This window comes from Podarcis vaucheri (assembly GCF_965113315.1).
Source record: "Podarcis vaucheri genome assembly, chromosome: 3".
NCBI classification, from domain to species: Eukaryota; Metazoa; Chordata; class Lepidosauria; order Squamata; family Lacertidae; genus Podarcis; species Podarcis vaucheri.
In genome coordinates, this window is record NC_138761.1 from 75,077,743 (window position 1) to 75,104,619 (window position 26,877).

The 26,877-nt window shown below is 40.4% G+C and overlaps 1 protein-coding gene and 1 long non-coding RNA gene across 5 annotated transcripts in view; one reads left to right on the top strand and one right to left on the bottom strand.

Annotated features, from left to right (window-relative positions):
- SOBP (sine oculis binding protein homolog) overlaps positions 1–26,877 on the bottom strand; it is a 147,911-nt gene that overhangs the window by 112,376 nt on the left and 8,658 nt on the right. For 2 of the 4 annotated variants that reach the window (XM_082216622.1, XM_082216620.1), the window contains exons 2-4: positions 16,419–16,557; positions 12,821–13,006; positions 1,730–1,881 (exon numbers count right to left, since the gene is read on the bottom strand). In XM_082216622.1, coding sequence (XP_082072748.1) covers positions 1,730–1,881; positions 12,821–13,006; positions 16,419–16,557 — 477 coding nt within the window. Of the gene's footprint in view, positions 1–1,729; positions 1,882–12,820; positions 13,007–16,418; positions 16,558–24,538; positions 24,720–26,877 lie in introns of those variants that run through there. The other 2 variants (XM_082216623.1, XM_082216621.1) reach the window with 2 other exon arrangements.
- Positions 1,042–26,877, top strand: part of LOC309529006 — a 30,760-nt gene continuing 4,924 nt past the window's right edge. Inside the window, exons 1-2 of the long non-coding RNA XR_014218025.1 lie at positions 1,042–1,363; positions 15,279–15,394. This is a non-coding gene — a long non-coding RNA (uncharacterized lncRNA). The remainder of the gene's footprint in view (positions 1,364–15,278; positions 15,395–26,877) is intronic.

Consider the following 26,877-nt stretch of genomic DNA (forward strand, 5'->3'; position numbering starts at 1 on the left):
GTTCTGTGCCAATATGTTAACTTCATGAAAATGCCCCCCCTCCCAAATCAAAAGGACCCCTGGAAATACTAAACCCTTCAAAAGAAACTGAAAACAAACCAAATGACAACAGCCATTTCAAAGCAGTCCTCTTCTGATATTCCCTATATAAATTTGCTTATTTCTATACCTTCACTCCAGAAGATTCAAACACAAAAACAAAACTCAGTATTTTATATTTATAAACTTATAATGAGAAAAAAGAGAGTAAGTGGGAAAAAATGTTACCACAGGCAATTTAACCTCCTTTGTATTTGGATTACATTAGCTTGCCAAAGATACAGTGTGGAGGAATCCACAAAGGTGGATCTTTTGGGTCCAGGAGCATGTTCACAAACTGATGTTCATGTGGTACTGTGGCTTGATACCTGTATGCAGCGATGAACAGACATTTCCAGTTTCCTGGAAGGTTTATCTGCTTACTTACTTAAGGCTTTGCTATCTAATACTCTCCTCCCCTTTCTTCTCTTCTCTTTGTTCTTTTCACATCCTTTTCTGGTCCAGCTCAACTGCAAACCTGTAGCCGGGTATGTTCCAACTTTTGTGAATTTTTGGTGATAGCCAAAGATAGTCATACTTAGAGAAGAACCAGTGAAATTAATGGACTTAAGCTACTTAAATATATTGGGTTTACTCTGAGTATGACTTGTCTTAGTTGGATATCACATTTGCTTTTCCCACATCCACCAACAGCCATCAACTCTCTGTAAAGTTCTGAGCAACCTTGCCCTAGAAATATGGTAAGTATTCAGATATATACAAAAATCCTTATCACGTTTTCTATAAAAATCACATTTTCTATAAAAATCACGTTTTCTATAAAAATTCTGCATAGTGAAATCTTGTTACAACCCTAATTGTTAAAAAATAAAATTAGTGGTGCCTCAAATATCCATTATGTGCTCTGCCAAAAAAGAGCACAGCATCATTAACTAAAACTGAAAATGTCATCTGAAGGAGCTGCACATATATATTATTTCAGATGCATCTTCTTAGCTTCTAGCTGTGTGTAAACTAAAACAATTTTCAACCAAATTTCTTCACAAATCATGTTAATCTTATTATCTAATTTCTTTTTAAATTATCACTTACACTATTTATGTTGTTTTAGGTACTGCCAACACTAAAATAAAAAACAGAAATGTCTGCAATGCTTAACACAAATTAATTAGAAAGAGAGAATGAGAGAGCAACAGAGGATCCACTGGAGTCAATGGAAAGAATTCAAGTCACCTACAAAGGACTTTGGATCAAGCTTTTAATCACAGTTCTAATCCTGCTGTCAGCTGTAGCAAGTGATAAACGCTTCACTAATGTTATCTAGGTAGGTAGCAAAATGCTAAATGAGATTTGTATTCCTGCTGCTTTCCTGCATAGGTTTTAAGATTCCTTTCAGCAATAATCCTTACAAAATCGTAACTGCAATTAGAATACTTTTGGCTCTTATTTTTATGGCACAGTATCCTTGCCTGTCTTTACAGACACCTGACTTGACAGAATGCAAGTACAACCAGCTGATAAAAACTGATTAAATAGGGTATATATTAACAAAAGTCTTGATAGTTCAGCAGAAGAGGTGCATGGGTAAGGGGGGGGAATGGGAAGACACTAGGATTTCTAAAATTAAAATGTCACCTGAGATATTGCGTAGCAACAGTTTCTCTGTATATTGCACTCCTTATACTCTTACCTTGTTCCTCTTGAAGTATGCTCTTCGACAAGCTGCAAAGCACTTCTCGCTGCAGAAACATTTCACTTCACTTCCCATACTCAGAGAATAACGTTTGATTCCCACTTTCTGGCACCAGGCACACATTATTTGTACATTTGACACATCGTCTTCTGCAACGAAAAGACAAGAAGAGTAAAATGAGCATCCTGTCAAACATCCATACGCTACACCTCAAACATCTATTTCAGTCATCTTTCTTGTATCTACTTCTCTGTAAGCAATCAAATATTTGCACGGTTCTGTTTGCCTGCCTGTTTGCTAAAGCAGCTGGTGACAGGCTGCCTCATTCTTCAACTGTCTAGAAACAATTATCAATTTTATAGATTATCCAAAGCACTGCCATTTTCAGGGTTTTCAGCATTTTAAAGAAAACGCTGAACTTTAATTCATTAAACTGACACCAAAGAATATTATAACATTCCCATTATTTATAACTCTAGAGAGCTGAATCAACATCATCTGCTCATGAAACTCAGGAGCTCTATTCATCTGACTAATCTGAGTAGGTTAACACATGGAAGAACAAGACAACAGGAGTTGGCAACGTTTTGTCCCCAATGGCCACAGGCATGCCAGTAGGTGCAAATAGAACTGGGTATGGACATGAGCCTAGGCATTGGGCATTGGGCAGATAAGGCCTCTCTCTCTCTCTCTCTCTCTCTCACACACACACACACACACACAATTGATTTTCCCCTTCCCACAGCTATGCTCATCACAACTGCATTATCTACCATACATCCAACCAAACAGCTACTTAATAGGCTTGGGAACCCACAAATTACATGTGAAGTCCAGTGGTGGAAGGAAGTGACTTAGAGCAGGCAGTATGGAATACCTACAAGGCCACAGGCTATCCACATGTACTCTAAAACATGGCATTTGATCCTGTTTGGTCCTGTGTATGTAGAAATAAATAGAAATTTCTCAAGCATGACCAATACTTGTGTGAGCCTGTTCTTATGATTGCTTATTTGTAATTAAGTCCTATTGTGTTCAATTAGATTGATCATCAAGTATCTGCATAGTATTGTTGCCTTAATATAATTGCTATATACTGGTGGCATATGCTGAATTCACATTAAAATGTATGTATGTATGTATATATGCATTATTTAATTGAATTATACTTCACCGTGCTCTGCTTCCTACAAATTTAAGGATCATGCAGCATGGTTCTCATGGAGTTCCAATCTGCATGGACTGCATTTTCATGCGCATGCATTCTTTATGATCACACTTCTCTGTTCCCTTCTCCTAAGCATCCTAGCTTCAGAATCATTCAAATCTTTCCAGACAGCCAGTTTTCTGTCACAGTTTCCTGCAAAGTTTCTGACCTAGTGAATTCGAAAGGATGATAAAACACATAATCTCTGTGCATAAAACACAAACTCTCGTGGCTTTAAAGATGAAGAGCCTGATTAAATCTAAAAGCTCATTGTCAACATCGTGCAACTTTTATTGACAAATATAAATCACAACACAAATTGGGAGTGGGGAAAATGTTATTAAACTGGCAATATTTATTCTGTTGACATTAATCAAATGTGGCACATAGTTTTGAGTTATAGTAGCTGGGGAAAGGAGCCAAATGCCTTTAGTACAAATTAGTTAGCCAATAATTCTGCAGAATTATGACAGTGCTGCTACACAACAAATCCTTTGCAGTGGGAATGGGATGGTTTTATGACAGATTCTCTGAACCTTGAATTGTTCATAGTGCATGGACTACAAACTGGTATAGTAATTAGTCTTTGGGGCATCTTTATAGCAATCAAACAGAGTACCAGCGTTGTGATCACTGTGGCAAACTGAGTTTGAAAACACAAGCTTGGGTTCCTAATGCTGCTTTCTTTGATACTCACCTGCTGAACTTCTTTTCTGAAAGTGGTTCAACATCCACCCCAGTATACAGTAAAATCAAGACTGCAATCCTGTATTCACTTACCTGAGAGTAAATTCCATTTTACTCAGTGGGACTTACTTCTGAGCAAATATATATACACACACACACACACACATTCTGTGAAGTTAAAGGTAAAGGTAAAGGTACCCCTGCCCGAACGGGCCAGTCTTGACAGACTGTGGGGTTTGTGCGCCCATCTCACATCTATTGGCCGGGGGCCAGCGCTGTCCGGGGACACTTCCGGGTCACGTGGCCAGCGTGACATCGCTGCTCTGGCGAGCCAGAGCCGCACACGGAACGCCGTTTACCTTCCCGCTGGTAAGCGGTACCTATTTATCTACTTGCCCCCGGGGGTGCTTTCGAACTGCTAGGTGGGCAGGCGCTGGGACCGAGCAGCGGGAGCGCACCCCGCCGCGGGGATTCGAACCGCCGACCTTTCGATCGGCAAGCCCTAGGCATTGAGGCTTTAGCCCACAGCGCCACCCGCGTCCCTTCTGTGAAGTTACTTTGCATATATGACATAAACACTGAACTTGTCATTCAAGGGCACATCCAGAGAGCCCTAATTTTAGGGATCCATTGTGCTATTTCAACAAATATAGATTTTATAGTTCAGACCTGGCTTCAGTCTACACTGGTTGACAAGGATTAAAACAATGCTACTTTGGTCTGTGCTCTCCAGAAGGTAGTTCCTAGATGATGCTGTAGCACTAACTGCCCAATGGAAAGGCACCCTGTTTCCTTGAAATGAAAGCACTACCTGAGTTTCCCCTGCATTTACTGATCCCAACCTTCCAACCAAACCAGCAAAACTATGCACTGCACGGAATCTATGCCTGAACCTGGATGCTGGCCCTAGATGCCTACTGCCATTGTGCTCCTTTCTGCCTGCCTACTTCTTACCTGTCCTTTTAGTCCTGGTCCCATTGGCCTGTCTGAATTGCTCTTTGTGGATCTGAGCCTCTGCCAAGGTTCTACCTGTACCTGATCATAGCTTTCACTCAATACAGGCTTGATCCCAATGATGTTCTGTGGGACACTCTCCCTTGAACCTTCACCCCAAGTCCTGCCTCGCTGGCCTTAGATCTGAAAACTACAATGTGATGGCATGGGTTTTGCCTCTCACATTATGATTTAAAGGCATGGGGTTGGATCCATACCTGAGAGGAGTGGAACTCCACTTTTTGAATGCATCTGCAGGGGAAAGTGGGGAGGAGATAATTTATGCCAGTTTCTTGTTCCCTTGCAGCCTTCTATACCTCCTGGCAAAATAAAATCTGGGGGACTCTCTGGAACAATGTGGGAGATGGTGCTGGGGGTTACAGAAGCAAGGGCAAATTTGGCAAAAATTACTTCCCCTTTCCACCAGTGGAGACTCCACTGAATCTTGATCTAGTGTATTCCCTTCACCCACAAATACAGGAAAGAATACACGTGTCTAGTTCTGATTTTTAAAACAGTGTAAATAAAGGAATGCAACATGTATTGGAAAGCAAGCTGTTCCTATGGATCATTAAGATCAACACTGCAATTAGGATGGAGGGAATAACAATGACAAAATTAATTTAATGAAAAAATACCAAAGCTCTAAGTACTGTCTATTAATGGCTGTGCTGCACTTTCCCCAACCAATTCAAGCCCAGAAAGTCCCACCCAGAAAGTCAGAATCAACATGGACTCTGATATAGTACAGACTTTGATGGCTGCATAAGAGTTGGTGGGACTCGGGTGGCGCTGTGGTCTAAACCACTGAGCCTAGGGCTTGCCGATCGGAAGGTCAGTGGTTCGAATCCCCACAACAGGGTGAGCTCCCGTTGCTCAGTCCCTGCTCCTGCCAACGTAGCAGTTCGAAAGCACGTCAAAGTGCAAGTAGACAAATAGGTACCACTCCGGCGGGAAGGTAAACGGCGTTTCTGTGCGCTGCTCTGGTTCACCAGAAGCGGCTTAGTCATACTGGCCACATGACCTGGAAGCTGTACGCTGGCTCCCTTGGCCAATAAAGCGAGATGAGCGCCGCAACCCCAGAGTCATCCACGACTAGACCCTTTACCATTACCTTTAAAGAACTGCACTACAGCTCTTGTCCACCAGTTTGGAAGGCTGCTGTACATCCTATGAGTCATTTGGCAATTAGAGTCATTAGAAAGTTTGTCATGGCTAGAGGAAATAGTAGTATGTCTGTGGATTGCATTAATATTGTTCAGGTACTAACTATACAAAAACTGTAAGTGGTCCTTGTGAAATATCCACTATTTCAGACAAGGAGAATGGAATGCAGAAGTTATGATCCTGCAGACCAATTATAATTTACATTCACATTTTGACCTGTTTCACCTTATGGAATCCATCAGATATGAGAAGCATACACGAAACACAAGCGTTTTTCAAGATCTGGCTTCTAGCTAAAACACATGCATTTGTTTTGTACTGAGAAAAGCAGGGTGACAGATATCCTTTGTCAGATAACAGGATAACAGGGATGGGTTCAAGTGATGTCAGTCATTCAGACAAAGTACAGGCAACAGTATCAAAGTTCATTCTTTTCTTTACTGTGTTTCCACAATCTGCAACATTGTAGATATAGAATTCCATATACTGTATCTATAGTAAATTGACTCCCAGAAGGTGAATCCATCACTGATATATACAACAATGTCCTATATAATCGGAAGGTAACTTGCAGATGTTAGTAACCATGACTCATTATATCACAGCTGAATTTATCTGAGGTAGTATCAGAAACACCCTCTCCACAACTCCAGCCAGCTATCTCAAACACCAGCTATCTCAAACACCCTTTCCATAGCAGTGCCTCACTGTATCAGCAGCAGCAGCAGCCCATTTGGTACTGGTCAGCTGTATGAGCCATGCCTTCTCTTGTGGCAATCCCTGTCGCCCTCCCTCCTCCCAGTAACAAACAGAATCAACTCCCTCCTTCTGTTCTTCTGAGTTTGCCAGCATATACAAAAGATGGAAACTTCCCCACTCCCATTTAAAAGTTGTGCCATTCCTTGTGCCATTTTCATATTCTCTATTATGCCTTGCTGAAAAACAAAAAGAATGCTACAGTGGTCAGTAGCTGAGAGCAAGCTACGAGGTTCCCTTGGCTTGCAGCACAGTGAAGCACTTGTATAAATTGTTCCCTATAGGTGGGGCAGGGCAGGAAGAACAGCTGTTGCTAGGCAGAGTAAAAGACACTAACAAGAGCCACTGAGACCAGAGCATGGATGGCTTGGCTTTACAGCCGCTTTATATTGGCAGCTCATTGACTTTTTAAGTGCCTCCTGTCTCTTAACCATAGCTAAGGAGTTTGGGCATCATGCTAAGCTACGGTTAATATAAACCAGCCACAAATCTTGATCAATGAGCTCCCATTAACTATAGTTAGTAAACCATACTTAAGCTGTGTTAAGCCTGCATTTGAACAATCAGTTTTAGCTATGGTTAACTTAATAATGATTTATAACTAATGGGGCAGTGTGATGTGTGAACAGGGCCATAACTAAAATAGCATCATCCACACACAGGAGAGTAGTATCAGCTGGTTCAGCGGAACCCTTAGGCATGAAGAAACACAGAAAAATAACCTATGGGGATTTTTTAAACACCAGAACAAACCAACAGAATGTTGAGTGTCTGCTGAGCGGTAGGAGGGAATAAAAGGAACAGGGATGGAACAGAGTATCATGGGAAATGGCAGCACTAACAGGCTGAACATGAACACTGCATACTGCAAAATTTTGTTGCAGGCCCCCACTTGGTGATTTCCTCCCCCTTCCTAAACAACAATATACAATAACAAATATTAATTGGTACTAATATTTATAAGAACAAGTCTGGAATCTACACCAGAACTTAAGCAAACCTGAAGTTGTTTTGCCATTGCTACAAAGAAGTCAAGCTTTCCATGAAATATTGCCTTAAAAGTAACCAAATACTCTGGGTAGGATTCAGTGCCATGCTCTTCCAGTCATTCCATCAGGTCAGGGTAGAAGAGAGGCAGGCTTTTTTCTGAATTTTTGTTACTTCAGCCTCAGGCTGGCACTGCAGAAAGGCTCAGATCAGATCTGTCTCCAGCTGCTTAGCTGACTTAGGATGCAGTGGACTTAGGATGCAGCTGTCTCCACCCTGACCTGATTCCATCCCATTTTAGGGCATTACATTAGCAGCAGCAATAGCTTATACGCAGCCACTACATCATCAACAAGTTCAGCAGGGGCCTCCAGAATCTCTGTTGTATCCTAACCCCCTCCAGCATCATGGTAAAGATTGCTCTGCCCAACTCCTAAAATATCAATCTGCATGCTTTTATAGATCTAGTGAAGAAAAACATTCTTTACTGCTGGTATCTTTGTTGTGTACCTGGAATGTGGAGCAACAAATGGGAAGGAGTGTGACTTTTTCAGATCATGTGTCAATCACCCCAAAATCTTTATGTTAATACCCCCAATATGAGCTACTTGCTATTAAAGTAAAATCCTGCTAACGAGCTACCTCTTTTTCCTCAATGCTATAAAAAACATATTTAGACCACCATGTGTTATAATTCAAACACAGTTTGGAAAACAGAAACAAAACAATATCTGCACTTGTTTATCTCAATAAACATCTTAACTGTTGTAATTAGAGGAGGTGATATTATCAACACATTTATTATCCTTGCTGTCTAAGGACCAGAATGACTGTCTCTGCCATTCATATAGCTAATAGATATTCAAGGAGTTCCAGCTTGTGTTTTCTACTCCAGGGTTATGTCATTACAGGTGGAAGCAGTACTTCCCTTAACTGTTGTACAAACAGCACTTATACGTGTCTCCTTATGGTTTTCCAGCCTGTGTATGTTTCATAATGAACAATGCAATAAACATGGAGCGTTCACAGTGTTAAATCATGCTCCCAGTGGGAACAGTTTGAATAACAAGGTAAAATTATCACATTATAATAACTAAATATGCATCAGGCAAAAGCATGCTTCAATTAATCATCAAAAGTTTGCAGTGTCATTTTAAGTCTTAATTAAGAAGAACGTTTCGTTGCTCTTCCCCCTCCCTCTTTCAATCTGAAGTGAATGAATAAAGCAAGTGGAAATCTAGTATAACTAAATTGTTCTCATATCCTCTCCCCACCCCCACCCTGGCTTTATTTTCCAAGAAGATTATCAGCAATGTGAAAGCTTTAGGCCTATGTTATATAGAGACGAGAAACTTTCAAATTCAAGAGCTTATCTCTGTTTGTTTGCTTTTAAGAAAACTGCTAAGAGCTCCCAGGAATGGAGAATTTGGTTTTTTTGTCTCCCTCTTTTAAAATCAGATATGGTTTTGTCAATTTTCAAGGTAGTAAATATTACAAGAAACATATTGACAGGTTTTGTAATGTTGCCTATTTCTGAGGTGTCTAGTATTTCCTGTTATATATTTGCCTTAAGGCTGTTTTCATGTGGTGCCGGTAGTTTGGCTAGCCACCAACAGACAGCTCTGCACACTACAGCATGATGGGAGCCATCTCATCACAGCAACAAATGAGAGAGGAAGCAGCAGTGGGCAGCCCAGGCAAGCCACAGAGGAACAGTCACAACAGGCCAGAACATCTTCTCAGCTGCTATCCCACTCTGCTGCCACCAGTACAGGCCACCTCACTGATGTTTTCTCAGCCTCAGCAGCATATGGCAAGGAGGAGGGGGCAAGGGGTGCTGAACAGTTCCTCTTATCCCTCCTTAACTCCCCATCACCAAATGTATTTCTCTCCCTGGGCTCACTTCAGGTGTTGGAGACAAGACTGAAGGAAAAATGGCACCAGGAAATATTGCAGGGAGGTAAACTGCCAGTCCAGGAGGGGTGGGATTTAGTACCACCTGCCTATGCACCCATAAAAGTCAGAACAATTTCTGTATGACAGAGGAAGAACCACATCTTCTGCCATTGCATCTGTATTTTGGACCCAGATCTCCTAGATTTAAATCTAGTTCTTCATATTTATTTATTTGTTAGTTAGATTATTTATATAAACCAAAGGTCTCAGGGAAGGTCGCAGTAAATTAAATAAAAAGCAACGTCAATATAATAAAATCATCAAAGCTCAGCAAAAGAAACTGTATGTGAGACAGCCTTCAGCTTTTGTCTCACTGCTCTTTCAAATTCAGTGGCTGTGTAAAATGTCTTGAACTGGCATCTAAAGACAAACAGTGTGGTTGCTAGTCAAATTTCAAGGGGCAGTTAGTTCCAAAGCCCTTTGGTACTGCCATGGCTCTCCTACACAAATCTCAACTTCTAGGTAAGACTCAACTTCTATGTAACACTCCTTCAAGTATCGCTCATTAATTCCCACCCGCCTCATTCCTATCTTTCTTCTTTTTATATTTCCCCTTTTATACCAGTATGCCAACCTGATTTTCACCTATATAGCTGACAAGATTGGTAGATTATATGATTCCTAATTTCTTTCACAAAGCATTAACAATGCTCTTTGCTGCATGTTGAGTCTATATTAGGCCTATTTCTCCCTTCAATTAAGTCAATAGAGTGCAACAAAACTCCCAACAACTTAAACAGATACACATTTGAGCCTGCTGTTATATAAATTCAGCAATTACTGGAATGTATACAACAGTAAATAATAACATAGCAATTAAACACCCTACTGTAGCCATAAGAGTTACTTTTGCAGTTTATGAAAACAGCACCCAATACAAATGAATCATACCTCATATAAACCTCGAGAAATGCCACATGGGAGAGAATTGCTCCAGATAAGAATGTCACGAAAATATAAAACATTTCAGCACAGTCTCTCTAGGGCATATATATTTGATCATATCAAGACCTTCAGAGGCAATAGACAGGATTTCAATCTGAACTGAAACACAGTTTTCCCTAGATGAGTTCATCAACATGACAGGCACATGATATTAATATCACTACTATGGTTGTTTAGTTACATGCTTGATATTAATCCTGATAATCTTCCTTTATATTACTTAAATACTTTCAGACATTCTTTAATGCACTCTACCGCTGAAACACCCAACTGAAGTGAATAGAACTCATACCAATCAATCACTTAAAAATTTACTGTATGAATGCATAATTCCTATGATTAAAAGAAATCTCATGGAATTTGCAGGACATTATAACCTCACACGTAACATCAGGGAAGTTAATAAATACGGATGTGGTTGCTATTGCTCAGATCTGAAGAGGTATCCCAAGCAAAGCCTTCATACAACCTCTCTGCCATATTAGGCTGCAATTGAGGCTAGCCACACAACCATTAACTATGTGCATGAACTTTCATTGTAAGTTGTTGGGGTTTTTTCCAAACCTGATAGAGAGGTGACTAGAGGAGCTGCAGCTTGTAGGACTTAGGTGTAACATTACTCAAAAAGGCACAGGATTCTTCTACGTGTCTGGAACTATTGTTCCTAGATGAGGACCACCTAGCCAAAATTAATCACTTTTATGCAGCATGGATTTCAATGAGAGAATTAAGCTTGTGCCGTGATCTCTGTAATTGAAATCTATGACACCTAAAACTGCACAGCTTTCACAAATCATTCCTGTTGGACCATAGGAACACTTATATTATATTATATTATATTATATTATATTATATTATATTATATTATATTATATTATATTTATTATATTATATTATATTATATTATATTATATTACTAAACAGATCATTGCTCCACCTAGCTCAATATTGTCTACACTATCTGGCAGTAGTTCTCCAGAGTTTCAGACTGGGATATTTCAGAGTCCTAAGTGGCGATATGATGGATTGGATTTGGGACCACTTATTTATTTTAAAATATTTACAAACTGCTTTATACTTAAAAACTGCAAAGTGGTGTGCAAGTATAAATCATAAATACAAAATAAAACTTCGGTTTGTGCAACTTTTCTGTGCTGTGGCTAAAATAATGCTGCTAATGATTCAGGGTAATTTTACTCCTCCTCTGGCCAAATCATGATGTCAACATCCCCTACCCCCGAGCTGGAGCAGGACACCAACAAAGCCACATGTCTCACTGTTAAGTAGAGCTTCATTTAACCCTTAAAAAAATTACTGCTTTACTTAGGAGAGGAGGGGCCTCCAGAGCTCTTTATAACTCTGCAGGAGGTATTAGGGACAGCTTCACCTTTGCCCATTGAAGGGCATCATTTTGCAACACAAACAAGTACAGGGAAAAGTAGCTCACTGGGGCAAAGCTGCCCGTGTTTAAAAAAATGTACAAGCAAGAATACACACCACTCAGAAACATCTTAATTATTTTAAGATAAGGCAGAGCAAAAGACTAACCCCCTGTTCTCCCCTTGAAAATATGAAACTAATAGGGATTTTGAAGTTTTAGTAGGCATAATATAAAGGTATTACCCTAATATGGATTATAGAGGAAAGTGAATCCCTACAAAAGCCCCTGGACTCCAGAGGGGCTCCTGTGCCAGCCAATTTTATCTGCTTCGGGGGGGGGGGGGACTTATACCCATTTTTTAAGATTCCCCATAAGAGTATATGAGGAACACAAAGATTTGTTTTATACTGAGTGACTTGGAACCTGAATTACAGATCAAAACGAACAGAACAACTCAGAAATAGCTTCAGATTTTCTAAAAGCACAGATACAAGATGAATCTTGGGGCCCTTGCATATCCCTAACAAACACACCTTCACACCTTGACAAGTATCACTACTCTGAAAAGGCTGGGGTGAACAAAGACATTTTTAGAAAATGCCTGCTAGAATATACTATATATCCCACTGTGTTGAAATCATTACCCATCTAAGTTAGTTTCACGTAAGTCCCATTGAAATCAGTGGGATAATTCAGTTATTACTTAGACTGCAATCCTAAGCATATCTACTCGTAAGTAAGTCATAAGTGATGCTATTCCCAGATAAGTGGGTTAGGATTGCAGCCCTAGTTCCCATGGGAATCAATGGGATCTAAGTGCAACTAATTTAGTTTGGCTCTAATCCAATGACTTTTTAAAAGCACTTAGCGAGAGAAACCGTTAAGGGTTTCCATGTTTCTGCAATTCTTAATCAATCATTTATAATTGTAAATAGAATATTTTATAAGGAAGCAGTATCTAACAAGAACAGAACTTCTGCCCGAGGTCATTACAAATTAAGTTATTTACCTGCTGGTGGCTTTATGAAAGGTGGTGGAATTAATGGTACAATAATGGGTACATTCCCATGCTCCTTCAATCCTGCTGGTGAGTCTGAGAGTCCATTTCCTGTGGTAAGCCCCGGATAGCCTGCGTTTATGTTGTAGGATGAAATAACACTGTCTTCAGGTAATTTTGTTTTTGGCAAAGAATTTTCTGTTTAAAAAAAAACCAGAATACATATAAACATATAACATATAAAAACTGCTAATCAGATATACTTACTTGGGGACCAACTAACTCAACATGCCTTCCTTTTAGCCATGAGGCTTGTGGTGTGAAGAATGCATCCTGCAACCATTTGCAAACTAATACATAGTGATTACAGTGGTACCTCGGGTTACAGACGCTTCAGTTTACAGACTCCACTAACCCAGAAATAGTACCGTGGGTTAAGAACTTTGCTTCAGGATGAGAACAGAAATTGTGTGGCGGTGGTGTGGCGGCAGTGGCCGGCCCCACTAGCTAAAGTGGTACCTCAGGTTAAGAACAGTTTCAGGTTAAGAACGGACCTTCAGAACAAATTAAGTTCTTAACCTGAGGTACCACTGTATTCTTAGATACTGAGGCATGTGAGGGCCTAATTCCTTCCTGCCCTTCATAAGCTGGAGGTGGCCAATATGATGCCTTCCAAGTGTTGTTGAACTCCAACTCCCATCAGCCCCAGCCATCATGGCCAGTTATCAGGGATGATAGGAGTTGTGGTCCAGCAACATCTAAACAGCACCACACTGGCTACCCCTGAAACATGTCATCTCATTAGAACATGACGTTTTCTTTGTACTTCTGTTGTATCATGTGGCATTTGCAACCACTAATGAATCAGGCAGGATATATATATATGCCCTTTATTAAACAAGCCTACTTTGAACTTTTTGTCCCTCCTGCTAGGTCTCTGTGGTGTTTGCAAAGTTGCTTCTGGCAGGTGTCCTCTCAATCTGTGCCACTGGGCTACTCTTCCTGTCTATGTCCCCTACTCTCCTATACAGTAGTGTTCTGCATATATCCTTTTACAACTTTAATAAAAGAGAACTATTTTTAAAGTGAATATGCATAGTTTTTAAACCCTCATCTAACTCCTTGAATTCAATTATAATCTTTTAGGTGGTGGTCTCTGTATCTGTCAACCTACCAGAGTCTTAAATCGGTTATAATACGTAGTTAGTTATACTTCCCTGTTGATAGCTGATATATTTTGCATCTCAAGGAGCATGGGATGAGATGATCTGTCTCCCATTCACTTGAGGGGAGGGAGGGGAAGAGAATCTGGGCCCTCTCCAACTTGAGCAAGATCTGCTGCTTCCCGAAGCTGCCTCCTTTCATTCTGTCCTGCTGGTTCTGAGTCTGCTACGGCTCAATGGTTCCAACACAAATGTCTTCTCAAGACTTGGAACCTCTGGGTCACCACATCAAATAAGGGTATGCTCTCCTGAATTAGGACCTCAGCTTTCCTGTCACTCTATTGGCTTTATCCAGACATGCTCATCCATGTGTACTTTGGGTAGGTCCTTCAGCTGGCTGGTTGTAGTAACAAGCCTTTCTTCATTTCTGTTCTGCTATAAGTTTAGCTCACCTGTTGTGGCCCTCTGGCTGTAGTATAGGCAGCAAAGTCTTTCTCCTTTGACCCAGCAGTCCCTTTGCTGGACTCCTATCTAAGACTAGCAAAGTTCTGTTCCAGAGATCCAGAATGGCTAAATATGGATCAATTCTCATTTTTCTGGCTTTGGTCAAAATTCTCTTAACCATTTTGATGGATGATTCAGCCTTTCCATTGCTTTGGGAATAGACATGTGAATGCTACAAAAATCTTCTATCACAAATTGTGGCCCCTTATCCAAGACTACAGTATCTACTACAGTATTCCAAAGCAAGACGAACAGCTCTTTAGCATCTTCATGACTGACTGAGGTTTAATATCTAGCACTGAAGACCTCCAGAAAACTGGAATAACAGTTGACCATTATCAATAATCCTTCTCTTACCATGTTCAAACTGTAGACCTACTCCCCCCCCCACTTGGCTTGGTACTTTTGTTGCTTGTTCCCAGGTGGCCTACAGATTTCACATGGTTCTCTGCTCCTCCTTGTTTCATATATATTGACACATTTTCCACTACTGATAGTCAGTAGCATGGAGTGACCAGCATGACTAAGCTGCTTCTGGTGAACCAGAACAGCACACGGAACCGCTGTCTATTTATCTACTTGTGCTTTGCGTCCCAATTTTCAGTTCATAAAGTCCCTTCTGTAGAACAGTCATATTCGATGTGGGACTTTGATGTTGCATATAGTATAAGGTTGGGAGGGAAAGAGAAGTGGGGAGAGATGCATTTTACATAATGTATGTGTGAGGTTTCTGTGTCAGCTTTGCATGGGTAGGTTCTCTTTTTATTCATTATTGATCCTGCACCTCCCTCATCGCTTTCCAGGTAGCCCTCCACCAGGTGCACGACAACGACTTTCCCTTTCCCAGTACAATGCAGACCATGGGCAAGGACTACAGCAATAAAGCAGCAGCAACCAGCATACATTCAGCTGATGCTATGTGAGTCTGCTACCTTCTTATTCTCATACTACTTCTGCGACTTTGCAAGTTGCTTGATAGCAAGAGTGTGCACTAATCACAATATTTGGTTTTGCCTACAAATCAGCACTGTGGAAAAAGAACCCCTTACAGTCCAAGTTGCTTTGCAGATTGCCCCATTCAACTCAAGGTCCATCCAAGACTGCAAGGGGAAACCCCAAAGGGAATGTGATTATTGTTTATTTATAATGCAGCAGTTATGCCCACCAGTACTATTTCATCTATGATCCACTTGTAGTGCATAAATGATTGCAAGGTGGTAGCAAGAACTGCAACATGTGGAGCCACAGTTCTAAGTTTTACTTCCAGCTGATAATGGAACAGTATTGTCTGTGTAGCAACCTAAAGCCCGAGTGTAGAAGCACGTTAAGTTGAAGTAAGGAGTCAAGGAGAAAGTCAGAGTAAAATAGAATTACACACAAATGAAGAGACTCTGTGGGGGGTGGAGGCATAGATGTGGGCAGGCAAAGGAAGCTTGGAAGACTTGACCAGAAAACAAAGGTGCATTGTATTGTTAGATCTAAAGTCTATCTGAGGCAAGTGTCTCCTACTGTTACTACAACATTGTGACATGGCCACCCTAAGGAGACAATGAGGAACACTAAGAGGTAGGCCAGTTGTTTTGGCTGCAGGCTTCTAGAAAACTTTTTAATACAATTGATTGCTCTTGTTTTCAAGTAAGACCTCTCTAAAAACCTACTGCTAGATTTCACAGCAGCAATGTTCAACACAAGACTGCTTTTTCTCATGAGTTTTCAACCCATTGGCAGCTGCTTGAATGGTGCCTTCAGGAGAGTTGATTATTTCAGCAAGAAGTACTACTGTTGCAGATTTATATATGCATAACTGCTAGTATTTTATTCAGTTTTGTACTCTTTTGAATTTTGTCTGCTAGAAGTCACTGGCATGTGAAGTCACCTTTAAAACTGATAAAATAAACAAGAAAACTAACATATTTGATCAAAGGCACATTAAATGTCATTACCTTTGAGAACAGAAATGTGCTGTCGGCTCTCCCCATCTGCGGGGTAGTTCCTGAATTCAATATCTTCTCCATCTTTTAATTCAACCTTATCATAACCATACCAGCCAAGGAGCTCATTCATGGTGTTTTCTGCAAAGTTCTGAAAGAGAAGAATTGCCTATTTATTTATGCAATCAATAATCATTTGGAACTTAGAGATGAATGCATAAATCGAAATCTATTTGCACCGTACCGTGAAATAGCAGGTTTGTCCCACCTCCTCTAGACTAATGTCCATTTATCAAGTCACGTACACAGACTGTAATGCATTTAAATCTTTGACTGACACATGTAATTATGACAGACCTTCACAAATTTGCAATTTGAGGAAAAATATGAGGGGGAAGAAAGCTATTTATCATTTTTTGTACAAGAATTGATAGTCAGTGATATTTTTAGCACATATTTTTTTCCACAGCATTTTATATCCTGTGCTACCATAAAACGTTTTAAAGTGCCTCAAGAAAGCGGCCAAAGAACAATGACTGATTTACTAGTGCCTGAGAAACAATTCAGCTATGTTACAGCCATTCAAATTGGCTACCCTGAGGATGACACAGAAGGGGATGAAATACAGGCTTCTCCGCTTTCTGGGGGGGCCCTCAGTACCTCCCCCTCTGCCCCCCCCCCGAGGGTGTAGGTTTCCCATGCAATACTTTTTACAAAAATAATGGAAATATTAATTAAGAGAGATTGATCTAACACTGGAAAAGGCAATTCAAACATGTCACAGGCAGCAGAAATGGCATAGAATACATGTGCATTCCGATAAACAGCACCACAGTACAGTAGAGCAAGCAACAGTGAATGTAATTGGGAAGAGATGAAAATTTTGAGTACAAAGCCAGTAAAGACAGAAACAATTAATTACAAAAACAGTGAAAGAGATATAGCAACAATATGAGATTAAAAGGTGCCAGTGTTTGTATAATCTGCAGCAGATGTAACAATTTTTTTTCCAAAATATGTCTTGGAAAGTGCATATGCTGGCTGCAGAAGGATACTTTGTAAGCAAATAATGATTTAAAAATGTAGTCACAAAAGAGACCCCAAAACACAAAAGACTGAACCATTAACTTAACCACTAATGACAAGTATATGACAGGTGCAGGAATACAGGCAAGTCTAATGCTCCAAACAAATATACAGAGCTATAAGTAAATACTAAATAGTCAAAAGTGTCTTTAAAATATTTAACTAAGGAAGAATCCCAGTTCCAGGAGACTGTGCTCTGGCTGTTACATACAACAGAGGGAAAGAAAATGCTGACACTTGCACAGTAGCCAGAATAAAACATCAGTCACAGACCTAAAGACTTGTGAAGACCTTAGTTCTGTGAAGAATTTTTTTGAAACCTGTACTTAATTACTGGTCAAGGATGTCTCTCAGTGAATTCCAAAATATGATTCTATGAAGATGAGGTACCAGCGATGCATGGCATGCGGATTATGCACTCACTACAAGCTCTAAGAAAGAGTTTCAAAAATGGCAGCAGAAAGGATGAACAAATGAATATTTGTTTAATTTAAAATAGTTAAAAGCAAAAAATAGAAGTAAACTAAATGGCTTTACTCTCAAGCAATTTCAGAGAAGAAAGCTGTAGAACTAAGACTGTGCATTAGCTTCTGAGGTGTTAAACACAAAGAAGGAACTTTTTACTATCTTTCAGGGCCAGTGTGGTGCAGTGGTTAAGAGCGTTGAACTAGGACCTGAGAGACCAGGGTTCAAATCCTTATTCTTCCATGAAACTCGCTTGGTGACCTTGGGCTAGTCATTGTCCCTCAGCCTAACCTACCGCACAGAGTTATTGTGAGGATAAAAGGGAAGAGAGGGCGAACCACAGGTATCACCTTAAGCTCCTTACAGTGGAAAGGGGAGATACAAATGAAATGAATAAATAATCGATACAAGTAATGAAAAGCGGCAAGTTCTTTAGCAAACCAGATGAATCAATTGGATTTTGGCAAAGTGCACCGGACAAAAATAATGGTCCAGGTTCTGTACATGTAACATACCCTTTGGCAGATAGTGGTGTCTAAGATTGTTCTTTGGTCTATGTGCAGTAATTTAGAGCACACCATGGGTCTAGAAGGTGTAAATAATGGATTATACATACATACATGTATGCATGCACGACCAGCAAAAATCAGCATGGAAAGAATTAAATGTTTACTAGTAATTGCAAGAATGAACCATTTTAAGACAAACAAAGGAAACAGCAATTCTAAATCTATAGCTAAATTGGTTAGAGCATGGTGCTGATAGCACCAAGGTTGAAGGTTTGATCTCTGTATGGGACAATTACATAATCTTGCATTGCAGGGATATGGACTAGATGATCCTCAGTGTCCCTTACAACGCTACAATTCTATGATTCTAAATAGCACCTATAACATATTTAGGTAGATGACTAACATGTGATGGTATCTTACCAGATGAATCAATCCATTGTGAATATGCCAAGACTAAAAGATAAATAAAGTGGTTTAAGAACTTCTAGCTGTGTTGAATTGTGCCAGCAAATTCGTACCTAACTTTCCAGGTCATACAGCACCACTGTGACACACCTTTTCTGCATGGGCATGGAGGCCAGAGCATAGATGACTTAAAGCAGACCCTGATAACACACCCAACACTGCCGTATTTTGATTCACTAAGAGAAATCATACTTTCCATAGATACCTCAAAAGGCATTACAAATTATTATTGAAGAAGCATGGCACGGATTAGATGCCACTTTCCTACAGTTAAATAAATAAAATAAAGTAAGGTAACGGACCCCTGGACGGTTAAGTCCAGTCAAAGGTGACTATGGGGTGCAGCGCTCATCTCACTTTTCAGGCAGAGGGAGCCAGCATTTGTCCGCAAACAGCTTCCTGGATCCTGTGGCCAGCATGACTAAACTGGTTCCAGCACAATGGAACACCGTTTACCTTCCTGCCACAGTGGTACCTATTTATCAACTTGCATTGGTGTGCTTCTGAATTGCTAGGTTGGCAGAAGCTGGGACAGAGCAATGGGAGCTCACCCTGTCGTGGGGATTTGAGCCACCAACCTTCTGATCGGCAAGCCGATCAGGCTCAGTAACTGAGAAGGGAATGCTGGTCCTGGCCACTAGGTTTATGATTTTCTTTATTATCACAGCTTCAGTGATGAAACTGCAGTCCATCAAAATACACTCTGGATGATTAGGATGACAAGGGGCTGTAGGGTGGAGGAGAAGAAGAAGAGGAAGTCTGATTGCACAAGCTTACATAAGGTTGCATTTCAGTCACTTTCTAGAGAACTTGTTCCACCTATAAATGCTCAATCTGATAAATCATAACAAATATCAAACATTTATATAAACCAAATAAAGGCTTAACGCCCCATTTCCCCAAATTTATATCATAGATAGAACTGAGATCATCAAAGATTAAATGCTACTCTCAGTTATACAAGAAATAAATAGAGGCTTACTTTCTACTTTTTACGTTACTCTGAATATATATTTAAAGCAATGGGTATGTGTCCCAAGAAATCAGTCGTAAGAGCATGCGCATATTACAATAATTACCTATTGGACATCTCAGTAGTATTTGTAAAAGCCACACATATCGTGGTCCCCACGGTCATGAGGAAGAAAATACTACACCATGTGCATGGACGTGTAAGAATGACCACATCTCACAGGAGAGCTAAAGTAATTGTATTCTGGTCACAGATTAGCAGGTCTGTTTGTGAGGAATTGTAGCATGTGTAAGCAATGCCAAGATTTTCACAGGAAAAAAGCAATACCACATGAACAACTAGCAATTCATTAGGATAAAACTGAAATTGATTTGTTTAACCTAACAGGACTTAAACATCTTTTGGCAATGGACTGAGTACTTTATAAATTTTCCAATATAGCCACTTTTGTACCCAATGCTGTTTGTCCATAGATGGAAGGAATCTGTCAGTGGAACAGTGGAGGGAGGGAGGCCTGTGTAAAGCAGCTGGTACCCGGCAGGGGCCAGCTTAACACACCTGGGGCAAGTGTACCCAGCTGCCCCCCACATGGGCCTGGAGGAAGACAATTGTGTACCCCACAATGTCCCCCTAAATCTGCTCCATAAGGTTTCTCAACCTTCTAAGCATATTTAGGGGCCTGTGGGGAGAGGGAACCTAAAATGTATTTCCTTCTTCATTCCATTGATGGTTTCCTTCCCTTAGTTAAAGAACAGCATTGAATGCCACTCACAGGTAGACGCCACACAGCAAAATATTGTTTGTACTTCTACAAACCTTGGGGTTTCCCCAACCATGGTAATACCTTCTCCTTGTTTCCCAGTGGCCCCACTTCAGTTGCAGTCATGCTGGTACTCAGCCGATAACTTCACTATTACAAGGAGTGATGCAAAAATCACTAGGCACCCAGAAAGTTAATAGAAATGTAATAACCTTTAGCATATAGACCATTAGGCAGGGCAGCTCTTCAACATAAATTTTGTTCATTGTTTCATTGAAATAAACATAGGCTGTAAGATCGTTGTACCACTGTGTTCACCCACCAAATTTATCTGGTGTGATTACCGGTAACTTCCTATGGGCCTGTTTTGAAGCTAGTTCTGTACTGACTCAGCAAAAAGAGGACATAGCTCAAGAAAAGGCCCATTCATGTCCAGTAACTTTAAGCACTGTTTTCTCCAGATGTTCTACAGTTAATAAAGCATATGTCCTTAACTGACCTCCTTCATTGAGAAAACAATATCAATCCCAGGATTTCAGCAGGAATAACATGCTATAAGGGTACAAAGTAAATTACTATTTATGGCTCAGCCTAAAGCCTTGGGATATTGTAAGAAATTAATCTTCCTATGGTGTAATCTACTCTGAACCCTCAAGAAAGGGAGGAGGGCCACACTTAATAAAGCTGGTTCTTAAAACAAGTATTAACATTTAATTTTATTTATTAAACAAAATGTATATACTGCTTGCTTGTTTAAAATTGCCTTCTAAGCAGTTTGTAACAACACAGAATAAAACATTGAAAGTTAATGATTAAAAAACAGTTAATATCTGTATTAAAAATATTCAAAGGATGATAACAATCAGCAGTGGCTTAAAAACAACAACAACATGTAATTTCTACATGTCTGGATAAGTTTGTCTAAGCAAAAATGTTTTATGCAGGCACCAAAAAGAGTAAAACAAAGGTGCCTGTCTGCCTGATGTCAATAGGGTTGCCACACAAAAAGATAATCTCTCTGCTCTTGTAAGAAATCTAAGTGGCACCTGTAACAGTATTGGTTCCATAGATCAAAGTGGTTGAGGAGTGGACATATACGGACTAAGGCAATCCGACAAGTAAACTGGTCCCGAGCTCTTTTATATGCTAATAGTAACACCTTGAACTTGTCCTGGTAGTAAATCGGCAACCAGTGCAAATCTCTGAACAAAGGTGCTACATGCTGACAGTGTCACTCCTGGAAGCAACCGTGCTGCAGCATTCTGCACTAATTGCAGCTCCAGATGAAGCACAAAGGAGTGCATTGCAACAATCCAACTCAGTTTACTACAATCATACTTTGGCCTGAAGACACCTTCCTGCTGCAGGCTTCCAGTTTTGGAGCTGTAGGCGCATGCCAAATCTTAGCTCATGAGTAGCCTCATTAACATTACTGGCACCATGCAGATTCTTAACGTTAAACGTATATTCAGGAACATTGCATGGCCAAGGCTGTAGTTGTTGAAATACAATGTTTACACATAACTACATAAAGCAGATGTATAAAATAAATACAAATTGTAATCTACCATCAGCAACACTTTTAGCAGCAAGGTAAATAAGCCTTTTGCTCAAACAATTAACAGCCCTCTCACCACTATTCTGTGACGCGCAAACTTTCCCCAGAGTGTCTCTTTCAATGTCCTTGTACAACTTCAAAATTTAAATTGTGCTAATCAGTGAATACAGGCAACACCTAATCACATGATAAGGTTTTCCACCATGTGGTTCCTTGTATACACACAAAGGTGGTATGTATCTTCATGGTTAAATTTGTATTTCTTTTCCGAGTGTGGTTATGTATTCTGAAAGATTTTAATCAGGAGTGGAGTACCTTTTTCAATCTGAGGGTGACATCCTGCATGCACAGTCTTCCAGGGGCTGTGCGGCAGTAGTGGGTAAGGCCAAAGGGGGAAATGGGTGGGGCTACAGGAAAAGTAGGTGGGGCAGTAGACGTGACTCTTACCTGTGTACTATAGGCTAGATTCCACCCATGCAAACACCAGAGGTTTCTAAACACCTATGCCCATTTCTCCATCCAGGTAAGCAAGTGAAATTATCACAGTCCAAGGACACATTCCAGCCACACCACATTACTCAAGGAAGGAGTGGGGCAGGACTGTTGGGGGGTGTCCTGGGAAGAAGGGGCATGGCCAGGGGAGAATCCCAAAGGCTGGATACAGAGGCCTGGAGGATCACGTTTGGCACCCAGAACTGAGGTTCCCCAGCCCTGATTTAAATGATAGACATTCTGTTCACTGAGGTTTTGCTGAGGAGCATTTTTTTTAATGAGAAACTTTACAGTCATGTCTCTGAAGTTACTATACTCTTTGTGAACATTATTGGGGGGGGAGTTGCCTTAGAGCTTTTTGTTGCAATTGTGGTTTGCTCACATGTACATACAGGCAGTGACCGTTTTAGGCACATCCAATTTCTGCACAACTGCACACACATGCATTGCACTGCACCTAGAAGTGACCCGAAAACATCATAAAAAAGGATGGAGTGGGGGTGGAACAGGGTGTTTGCAGGCTTTTTCAGTAGTGTTTCAAATATACGCAATTTCACTTAAACATGCAGTGCCTTGGAACATAACCCCCACATAAATTGGGAGTTGCCTATACCACAATGGAAACAAATTAAGGTTAAAAGAAAAACTAAAATGATGTTCATTTTGCTCTTAAAATTCAGTAAAGGACTTCACAGATTTAAAAGCAACACAATCTCCTAATTTTTTAGAAAGAAAGAAAGAAAGAAAGAAAGAAAGAAAGAAAGAAAGAAAGAAAGAAAGCAGAGATTAGAACAAATTAACCATCAGTTTCCCTAAACAAAGAACTAGGAAGGAAACTACTGGAAGGAATTTTTTTATTATAAAGAACTATGAAACAGTGTTAAAAGACTGCAAAAATGCACAGAGGAACAGGTAGAGCCTTCACTCCATAGCAACAGAACTTGTCAGCAATCAGGAATGGAGCAACAGCCACTACAGAATAGTCCAAAACCAGCCATGGTCACCTGTACTGCTTTATATTAGTATACAGTACATTTAAAAAGTGGACAGGCTTGCTCACATTTGCCATATGATAAATAAATTGTCTGCATTCAACCAATGAAATAAGAAACAAATAAGAAAATCTACATGACTGTTACTTATGGCTAAACTTTTATTTACTGAAGGAAATGTTGATACTAGGTATAAAAGAAAGTTATGCCATTCATCACTGATGGTGTCATAGTCATTGCCATAGAAGCTGTGGCAGTCACACCAGTGGTGGACTTTGGGCTCTCAAATTTTAGCAGCGCCCTGTGCAACACTAAAATTCAGTCGTCCCCCCCGCCTCTTGTGCTCTGTTCTATAGCATTGTTTTGGTGTCCCCTGCAGGGCTCAAGGCAATCGCACCAGTCGCACTACCCTAAAACTGCCTCACACAACCACATTTCACAGACTGTTCACAACCACAATAAAATGTGTTAGATGGCAGAACCACTGCATGTTCCTCAGGAACAAATTTCTGCTGTTCATGTCCTGAGAAGATGTGATGACCCCACGTCATTAGTGCTAGCCTGAGAAAATGTGCCCAGAGTCTCCATGGAAAATTAGTAACAAAGGTATATTCCCTGGAAAGCTCTTCCATCTGACTGTAGTGTACTGTATGTAGAAAATCCAGGTTAAAAGCCTGGCTCAACCAAGACAGTAGGATATCAGAAGCTTCTGATTCTGATTCAGTTTAATTGTAGTTTAGTGTGTTTAGTCTGAACCCTAAACTGTGGTTAATCTTAACTGTGGTTAGTTGAAACAAGCTAGCTTCAAACTATAGTTTATGACACTTACTTCTGATCTCCATGTAGCTGCACCAGAGGAGGACAGGAGAATGCATGAACTCAGTGCTTGCTAAGTCTTCTTTAACCTGTCTTAGCATTACTTCTGAATGCAATCACAATCCTTCAGCCAAAGCTGCCACACAGAATAGCTGTGATGGTGCAATAGCCTTGTTCACATATAGCACTAAGTCATGATTTGTTAAGCCAAAGTGTGGTTTGTTTGAACATCCGGCCTTAGCCCAGCAGATTAATCATGGATTGTTGCATGGCAACAAACAACAATGTGAAGTCATCGCTTTTTGGCTTACAAATTGTGACCTATTTTAACAAAGGCTTAGCACCGCATGGGAACCCAACAGACATGGGTTGCTTAAACATGGTTTGTTTTGGCAACTCTACCAAAGACACTTACCAGCCTACAGATGCATGAGGCAAGAGCAGCTAGAAACCAGTGGACAAAAAGCTTTCTTTTTGCCCCTCTGTGAAAGGAACAAACCGTGTTTAAAACAAGCAATGGTTTAGCATAATGTGCAAATGCAGCCAACATGATACCCCCCCCACAACATCCTGCCATTCTTGGAGGAAGCTTGGGATTAAATATAATTGTATATAGAAATCATATTATATCATTGGGACACCACTGTGGTAAAGCAATGTGCAATGAATTATGCTTAATGGATACTGCCAGGACCACAATATGGAAAGAAGTAATAGAATTAATACAAATTTAGTTAAAGCTTGGATGTGTGGATATAGAAAGTCCATTGAGAAAAAATATTTTAACGTGATATCTAAGAGCGTAAGAAAAGCTTGTGTCAGGGACTGGCAGTACTCCTAAGAGTGTGGGGTGGAGGCAGGGGACCAAGACAGTAACCCAGGAGAGGGGACCAGTGATATATGAGTTTCATAATGCCCACAAGGTAGGAGCCAAGTGAGGGGGACGAGTCAGAGAAAGGTACACCAGATGTGACAGAAGAAGAGGCTTTTCAGCCAACAGACAGGTCAATAGACTCCCCACTTTCTCCCACACCGCTGTCTCCCAGGACCAGGAGGGGCTTCAACTGTGACACCCTGGTCTTACTTCTGGTCTGTCACCTCCAGTTCAGACCCCATAAGCATATACGGTATATGAAATTAATTAACAGTTTCTGATACAACATACAAAATTGGTGTGGTGATATGCTTTCCGTGGTGGCCGAGAAATAAGTGGTGCTGGCAAGAATAGTATAGGGTAGCCATGTTTCACACTGAAAATCCGGACAGGAAAGTTGTTGGGAAATTACAATTTTTGAGCTTTTTTATGGAAAATCAGCAAAAATGGAACATGGGCTGCCATATGTCCGAACTTTCCCGGACATTTTTGCTGATTTTTGTCCAGACACTGCTAGAGACAACACTATTCCAGATATGTCCAGGAAATTCCGGACATATGGAAACCCTAACTGAATAGTATAGAGTAGCATATAAATTATTGCCTCTTTTAGGACTACAAGAAAGAAGCAACAGCAGACAACTTACCTGTAAACAAAATATTACAAAAATAGTTACATATTAAAATGTTGTTTTATTACTAATATATATAAATCAATATCAGTTCGGTTTCCTTCCAACACACTCTTCCTTTTTTGACATGCGTTCAGAAGGTTACCATTATTGCTATGATTAAGCATACTAAGATGCTCAAGAAGCATGTTTTGGTGTAGCAAAAAAATTACCAGTTGTTTATATTACTGCAGTCTTTCTAACAACATGGGAGAAATGCAATTTAATGGTATAGTCCTAGTGGTGCAGCAATAATGAACCTGCTAGCACATTTGCAAAGCTAAGCAGGGTCCAGTATGGTCTCCAATTGGATGGAAGATCGCATGCGGAGCTTCCTGCATTGCAGTGGGCTGGACTAGATGTCCCTTGGAGTCCATCTTTTGTCTAATGAACCAAAATGCATTGTGTCTTTGGCAGGCAGAATGGATGAATAAGTGGAGCTGTTCAGCAGTAGAACAGACTCCTAAGAGAGGTGGTGGACTCTCCTTCCTTGGAGGTTTTTAAACAGAGGTTGGATAGCCATCTATTATGGATGCTTTAGCAGAGATTCCTGCATTGCAGAGGGTTGTACTAGATGACCCTTGGTGTCCCTTTCAACACTAAGATTCTAAGATTCCATGACAGCTCTGGTGGGGTATCTACTCATGGCAACAGTAGCAAAGCACTGGGGAGTCTGAAGGAGGTGACAGTCTAATTGGTATTATAATGTATCATACCTTGCATCAGTGAAGTTGACCCAACATTATGGGGAAATTGCAATTTACAAAATACATTATAAATATGTTATAGCCCCTTTTGCCGCATTGT